Source organism: Dysidea avara, chromosome 1, assembly GCF_963678975.1.
Source record: "Dysidea avara chromosome 1, odDysAvar1.4, whole genome shotgun sequence".
In the NCBI taxonomy this organism is placed as follows: Eukaryota; Metazoa; Porifera; class Demospongiae; order Dictyoceratida; family Dysideidae; genus Dysidea; species Dysidea avara.
The window spans coordinates 32847054-32855630 of record NC_089272.1 but is presented as its reverse complement, the minus strand read 5'-3'; the positions used below and the strand labels follow the sequence as shown (position 1 = coordinate 32855630).

At 36.7% G+C, this 8577-nt stretch overlaps 1 protein-coding gene across 1 annotated transcript; it reads right to left on the bottom strand.

Annotated features, from left to right (window-relative positions):
- Positions 1-253: 253 nt before the first annotated feature.
- LOC136262161 (uncharacterized) lies at positions 254-8106 on the bottom strand. The gene is made up of 6 exons (XM_066056323.1): positions 7988-8106; positions 7748-7894; positions 4595-4606; positions 4201-4294; positions 2405-2642; positions 254-571 (listed from the first exon to the last, which is right to left on the bottom strand). Coding segments are annotated over exons 2-6 (468 nt in total). The 5' UTR covers positions 7749-7894; positions 7988-8106; the 3' UTR covers positions 254-448.
- Positions 8107-8577: the final 471 nt, after the last annotated feature.

The following is an 8577-nucleotide window of genomic DNA, read 5'->3' as shown; positions in this document are numbered from 1 at the left end:
TGTATTACATACAATATCCTCAACATGTGGTGGTCTGTTCATCCCAGCTAATCATGAAATACCTCCTTTCTATTCATCTTCATTATCACATACACCCCAAGATTTCTCACAACACTAATAGTTCAAATACTTGTCACATTGGCATGCAATCTCTTTGCAACATGCAGCGATTGCAACATGCAGCAACTTTTCACTTCTCTTTAGGTAAAATAAATTGATGAATTTATCATACCATAATATGTATGCAGTGTAGTACAGGAAAAATTAAAGGCCTACATTATTCAGTGGTGTGTGTGTAAATGTATACAATAAAATTGTTGTAAAAGTATGTGTTACAATGTGTGTACTATAATTCTATAAATATTTGACAAGCTGTATTGAAATACACTACAATGTTTTTTTAATAAAGATACAACAGCCAAAGGCCACTGCTAGATGAGGTAAATGTTTATGTATAAGTTCCTTGCAGTGACTTGGGATCGATCACGGCATATTGGGATGGTGGCTGAGTCTCAGGTTTCTTCACTGACGCTGGCTTACGACTGAACTGTTCCAACTCAGCATAGTTTAGCTATGGAAAAAACACAAACAATAAAACACTTAGTCACACAATGTATTATGTATTTGTAGTGATTGTTGCTACAATACTCTAATAGAACATACACAGCATACACTACAGAACTCTCCAATAATACATACTCTTATACAAACCAAACAAAAGTACAGAACTACACTACAGTACACACAAATACCCCAAGCACACATTTAGCACAGAAGGAATGTTCCATTATAAACAACACTGGATGGCTTTGTCCAATACAGAAATTGACTCCTACAACAAATGAAACGCTATCAATCCTATAAGGCATTCCTACATGCAATGAGTGTAACAAGAGTCTGACAAGACAAATAGGCATCCTTTTCTGATAGTGTTTCACCACAACAAGGGTTCTATTTAAGGACATATAAGAGTTCAACATGAAGGCACTATTTCATAGAGGACATACAACACCTTACAACAATGAAAAGGTACTGTATGATACAAGATAACATTTCATGTCATCCTACACATTACCATTAATGATATACATGACTATACTCATCACACATATCACCATAAAATAGGTGTTCAATGGAATACAATAGCCACATGATCCTTGTCATGTGGTTTCCATATAGCAATATACAGGATAGCATGACAAATTCCAAATAAAGCTCACCACAACCAGTTCACTACTTTAGGAATGCACAACAGATGAATTCTAAGTGTTTACACATATAGGCAAATAGAATCCCTAACATGGTCTATCTCATGAATGCCTGGCTGATCATGAATTCCATTCAGTTTGTGCTGCTCTCAATTGCTTTCAGTCAGTGAATGGATTTCACTTCCAAAGGAAATTGTGCATGACAGGCAAGGCTATAATGTTTCCACCATGTCATGGATAACAACAACTTGATCATATTAATGGTCTGGTTAATGATGTCATAAGGGGGATGGAAGCGATACACCTTGTGGTTAGTGTAGTGTACTATATCACCAACTGACTATACCCACAAATAGTACACAAGTTATTATTGCCTCACAGAAAAAATAAACAAGCAATGAAATAATATAAAAACACTGTCAAGAATGTTGCTGACTCAATAATGATGAATACATTGTATACCATACAACATGTACTGATCCCACCAGCTTGTGTTTTGTTACATGCTAAAAAGACACTATATTGTCTAGGGAATATTAAATATCCTGCATTGTGTTGGTTCCTATTGGAGAAACAGAATTAGTCTTAAATAGATTAACCTATGAAACCTGGTCCCCTGATAATATGGTGAAACTGTATTAGCATACAAAAAAAGCTACAGATTACACAAGACACATCCTTTATGATACACTATGGGTAACTCAGTTTACACCAAGAGATATCCTAACATGGCCACTGTTACTATAACAAGTAGCTAGTGGTCTTGTCAGGTGCTAAGGTCTGAAGGTAAACATACTGGATATGACATGAAGCAGTGAGAAAGTCACTTGTAAGAGTTCTACTACTGCTGGAATTAGTCCCAATATTTGACCAACATGTGTTACATATATAATAGACACTATACTTCAATTTTTATACATGTGTAAAAGTGTGTAAGTATGTAGTTTGTGCATGCATGCATTGGTATTTAGTATGTGGAATTGTAGCTAAGGTCTCGAAGTATACTTTAACATGTAAGCTAACTAGGACACCTTGATAATCAGGACAGTTTCGGTTAGTCCGAATATATCCTTAATACACAGGTTTCATCGTAGTGCCACTGGTGTGTGTGTGTTTGTGTGCGTGTGTGCGTGTACACATGTGTGCATGCATGTGTATGTCCGTGTGTGTGTGCATGTTACATACAGTCATAGTACCTTTCCTTTTTGTTGTTGGTCTTGACCATTGTGTGTCGGTGGAGCACTTTGTCCCTGGGGCTCATCAGCAGGTGCTAACGTGTCATAGCTACCCTCAGGCATATAAGATGACGGTGTCCTTGACTCCTCCTTGGTAGTCAGCTGATTGTTACCAGAGGACATTTGATTGACTGTGAATTCTGGGGAACCGACAGGTTTGTAGTCTGTTAGTTCAACATTGCCTCCATCTGAGTCATCCCTAATAATGGGAAGGAAAGTTTATGAAACGTTACAATTGGCAATTTATTATATATGCACTTGAAGTGTACATGTGTATGTGTGGTGTGCACATAGATGTCTACGTACTTAGCATACACTTTGCACACACACATACTGTATAAAGTATTGTACATTCTAATAGAATAGCACCTACTGGTGGGAGAACAGTCACTTCCTGTTAAACTTGTGGTAAAACCATATCTGATTGCCACAAAAATGTGAAGGCTTAAAAGGCAATATCTCAGCTTACATCTCACAACAAAACCACAGTAACAATTACATCATGACAGATGCTTAACAACACATTCCAAACATCCATTTGTGGTTACTAGGGCAGAACTATGGTCACTGTTATAACAGCAATAGTTCACCACAAAAATATCTCCCACTATTGTGAAAGTGTAGAGGTTGTTATAACAGTGAAACAACCTAACACCAGTTTGAGTACATTGGTGTAGTCTTTCAGAATTAAGTATCAAGTCTTTGAACTCTCTTTGAGTAATGCTACAGAAAGGATCTACAGCTACCATGAGAGAGCAAAAACTTCCCCCAAAAGGTTTTCTTTAGTTTGCTACCTCTTTAGCAGAAACAGGAGTGGTTAGAGTGAACAACTAGATTGACAACTATACCACCAGTAATGACAACAAGGTAGACCTTAACTCTATTCATTGGACACTTCTAATGGCCAGTCCCATCAATATATGACCTTACATGGAAGCATCTTTAAATAGCAACAGCTAAGCATTCTAATAAAGAAACTCTACAACAGACATGGTTGTGAAATAACAATGCTGATAGTAGTGTAGCTGTCATAAAACCATACAAAGATTGACATTCCTTTGATAATAGGTTACTATAGTGGCTTCACTAGACATTTCATGGCTCTGACATGTTCAACACCACTTAGCTGGCTGATTTCGAGAGAGTTCCAAAGCTTATCATTTCAACAAGTCATAAGTACTAATCTGTTAAAGACATTACCACTGTTTGTGAGACATGCCATCACATCAACACCTCAGACTTGAAGGAATAACTGTCAATTATCATTTGAGCCTGAGAACAGCCACAAGTGTGATGGCGATGGTTTAGTGGCTATCTGTTGACACACATTGAGGGATAATCAGACTATTACTACTCTAAACATTAACTTATCAACTAAGTAATAAAACCAACCAGTAAACAAGCCAGGACCACAGACAACTTCTGTAGACACAAGACACATCTTCCAGTGGTGTTACCATTGGTAACAGTCAATTAGACTGTAACTGGCTTAACACTAAATACAGTTGGTTGTAAACAATAGTATGGCTCTTGTTGTGAGAGTTGGGAGTGATTTGGTGACTCTCTATCCAATGTTGTGTCTGTATGAGCATGAGTTTGTATGTGCAGAACACAAACAGTGAATAAAACTATTTAACATTTGATACCACACACTAATGCATACCCACCCATGCATATAAGAATGAACACACACGCACGCATACGCACACACACCTACAGATGGACATACACACAAACAAACAACACAATATACATACGTCATTGGTTTGCCATATCGATCAAGTGTCTGTACTCTAACTGAAGTTGGTCTACCAGCACCAGCACCTGCACTAGTAACAGGCAGTTTGTCACCTACAACAAGATCAACACAAGATAATAACTATGTTACACAAAATACAATTAAATACAATTACACAGAATTACAGATGTGCATGTTGTGCAGTGTGTATAGTGTACATTTTGTGTGTGTGTGTTGTGTGTGCGTGCAAGTACAATGTGATCTTTTTGTCTATGAGGTATGAAGAAATTTTCACAAATTAGATTCAAATGTAGTAATGCACTAAAGTAAGGACCCTATACCATTCCTATGAGGTAAGTGCTTCATTCCAATTCATTGTAAAACACTCAAAGTACACTTTATGCTTAACTTACCACTTGGTGACACTGGAGTGGTCCATAGAAGAGGAAACACATGTTAAAAGAACAAAACAACATCACATAATTGATGAACAACTAAACATCTTGTTCAAACATTACGATGAGTGTACACTACACTGCTACAGGTTACCATGGTAATCGTGTAGTGAAATTGAAATAATATTATACTAGTGAAATGATAAGAACTAAGTTGTGATACAGACATATGTGAGACACTGTTATCAACATACCTTTTATAGTGCCTAAAAAGTTAAACAGAAGAAATAAATGCCATAGCATTTGAGTATTTTGATAAACCAAACAACATGCAACACTACATATAATACATGTATGTTTATTTATTTAATAAATAAAAAAAACAACATACATGTATTATATGTAGTGTTGCATGTTGTTTGGTTTATCAAAATACTCAAATGCTATGTATGTAGATCAGGGACCACTACCAATAGTCTAGCACTTGCTTCTACACTACAGTGACTATGTAAATATGCATGTAACGGGTATGTATTCTAAGGGAGTTAGTAAAACGCGGAATATGGAATTGTGGAATAACGAAATATTAAGCAAAACTTATCTTTTGCAGATTGTACATATTGTTACATGCTCTATAGCAATCATACTTTATTTACGCCTTGCAACAGCTCTGCATGGCACGCCACAGCGATGGATAAACAGCAGCTGGGCATGCATTAAATGGACAAGCACACAACCAATCACCCTAGAATGATCTACCTTCGCTAAACTTACTTATCTATACTCTATAGCTACAAAACATCAAGACCTAGTTCTATTCTTAGGTTAAACTAGCTTTCCTTCATGTGCATACGACCGAATTTATTAGAGTCCCACTAGGGAAATCCAGTGGTTGTGTGTATTTAAAAACTCTTCAGGTTTGAATCAAGAGTGTAGGTAAGTAAGTTTAACGAAGGTAGATCGTTCTAGATTGATTGGTTATGTACTTGTCCCATTTAATGCTCACCAGCTGCTGTTCTATCCATCACCGTGGTGCACCATACAGAGCTGTTACAAGGTAAATAAAGTATAATTACTATAGAGCATATAACTATTTGTACAATCTGCAAAATATAAGTTTTGTTTATTTCATTATTCCACAATTCCGTTATTCAGTGTTTTACTAACTCCCGTATTCTAAAGCATTGCATGACCAAATAGTTACAACAGTCCATAGTCTGTAATAGTTTAATGTGACGTGTCACTGTAGGTCATGAGGTAGGTACACAGCTTACACAAACATGGGAGTGTGGACATGTATATGCACTAAAAACTATTACTCTTGCTCAAAATACTGCAATGCATGTAGCATGAATGTTATGCAAGTACGCTATTTTTAAGCACATTCCATATTACACCCATACTATACATGTATCTCACTGTATGGTGTATGTGTACTGCAACAAGATTACAATATGTGACCTAATTTTAAAAAACCGTCGATATCTACACAATTTTCAAAATGCATTTTAGTTGTTCTTTGTTTTCTACAGGGACAGAGGAATGGACTAGCTAAGTTTCAGCTTCATAAGTTAAGCAGCGTTGGAAATACAGCACTAGACAGCCGGACGAGCAAATAAATTGATATGTACAGAAGCTATTGAGAAAAGTATCTACAGGTGCTTACATAAACCATCATAACTTGCTGAACGGAATTGAATCTTCGCTCATTGTGTTCGCCATGAATTTGTGCATCCAGCCATCCACCAAGGTATAGTTTTTTTCCCCAGGCATGTTTCTGTGTTCGAGAAGGAAGGCAAATTCACTGAAAAACGATCGTTGGTAAATTCTTTCGACACCGCAACGTAAACAAACGTGAAATCCTTTCGTGCATGGAGATGAAACAAAGATTTTTGTACTCCTATGAACAGGCGAACATGATGATGCCCAGGATTTATCCATTAGAGGCTTAATTTGTCCACCAGTGAGGCGATAAAAACTTGTGTAATTTTTTTTGTAGAGCTTGCATTTTTTACCCATAGTTTTTAAATGCGTTTTATTACAAAAGTACTGTTGTGCGTATATTGACGGTTTTCCAAAATTCGGTCACATACAATAGTAAACCATGAGGAGGCCAAATCAAAAATGCTAAGTGTATGTATAGGTTACTGTGGTTGATGAAACTTAGGGACACAATGAGCACTAATGAAATGTTTTAGCAACATTTAATAGTATGCAAGTTGCATAAACCTCCAACCTACAAGTTAGTGGGTCACATACACAGCACTTAATGTACAGTAACAATTAATATACGTACAAGCAATGCTTTCATTAAAATTTTAGTCACACTTCACACATTTACAAACGTTACATACCACACTTCATATACACACATGTTCATGACTGAATTTCACAGAAACAGAAACAATCATGCAACACAGTATTCACAGAAACATCACAATAGAGTATGCTACACACATAGGGCATGTATAGGAAGTGTTATGAATGGGTAAATTATTAAGGTCTATTGAGTGTTTAGACAACTTGAGTGTTCATATGTGACTGGGCCTGCGAAAATAGGGCATGTGGGCACATAAAAATTGCCTACTTTTTCAAACTGTGATGTGTCATAACTTTGCATTCCATGACTCTGTGGCCATGAAATTTTTGGCAGTTATTAAAGCTTTACAATACAATTTACAGAATGAAAATATTCTATCCCAGTACTGAGATACGACATGTTACGTGATGGGGTGTAGTTTGTGCCCACATGCCCTATTTTCGCAGGCCCGGTCACATATTGAGTTAGTAATGTGTGCATTAACAAGATGCATTACTGTACAGGTGTGTACATTACAATGCAGTCATAAATGTGAGAAAAGCTATTACACTTGGTAATATGTACAGTACTTTCACATGGGCAGCATACGTATAATAAAGTACAGTACACAGTATACAGTTGAAGGGCAGAGTGAGAACAGGTGCCATTGACAGCAAGATCCCATTGGTTACCAGCCAGTACTATTATACAACCAGTTCTGGTCTAATTAATGCACACCAACATATAGGATTACAGAAATAGGCTTTACAACCTGAATACAGCACTAGCTTTTAAATCACCTTGAAGTGTGGGGAAGCTATGCACATGCAATGTATGTATGTACACTGTATGGCAGTTTATATCTTACGTACTTGTCCTGGAACCTGATTCACGGTCCTTACAACTGAAAAAGTAGACAACAATAACTATCACTATTATCACTATTACTGCTACTATTCCTCCAACCACTCCTCCTATGATAGCTCCAATACTACTGTCATCACTTCCACCACCACCTCCTGCATAGGAATATGATGTACACATTCTAAACATACTAAGTGTACAAAACAAAAAAGTTATAAGATGCAGATAATATAACTATATTTACATACCAGGAGGAGAAGATGATATGGTGGGTGTTGTTGTCACTGTTACAGTTGGTGCTGCTGTAGTGTAACAATAAAAATTAGTATTTGAAATTTCATTGTATTACAGAATACATGTGAATATATCAATACATTGCTGTCTATAATGAGGAAGAGGAAAGAAATATTGTTTACCAGGTGATAATCAATTTCCAATCAAGAACAAGTTTTGGGCATTTAATAGGGATGTGAAGTTTCTATTAGTAGACAGAATTCTTCCGGCCTAACACAAGGCAGCTTTAAAGAGTTAAATTTTTGTAGAAGCTGCCTTGTGCTACATAGGCCACATGAATTCTTTCTACTAACAGAAACTTCACATCTTATCGTCTTGGGTAGAAGAATTACAGGATGCCTCATTCTGCACCTGGCCAACAACTTAATAACACTGCAACCAGTGGCCACGCCTATGACAAATTGATTGTGAAGATTTAATCAGTACGGATTTATATTTCAATAAATTAGGGGCGGACGTTAGACTCACTTAGATGTGGCCCTGACTAGTACTACATGTGAATTGGTTGGTTTAAGAAAGTAATTGTACAAAAGTTGTCTTAATT

What these genes read in the sequence shown, in the direction of transcription:
- LOC136262161 (XM_066056323.1), bottom strand. An exon ending in CGATATGGCAAACCAATGAC is followed by an intron (nt 2,643 to 4,200) that starts GTATGTATATTG and finishes TCCCATTATTAG; the next exon opens with GGATGACTCAGATGGAGGCA. An exon ending in ACCAACAACAAAAAGGAAAG is followed by an intron (nt 572 to 2,404) that starts GTACTATGACTG and finishes TTTTTTCCATAG; the next exon opens with CTAAACTATGCTGAGTTGGA.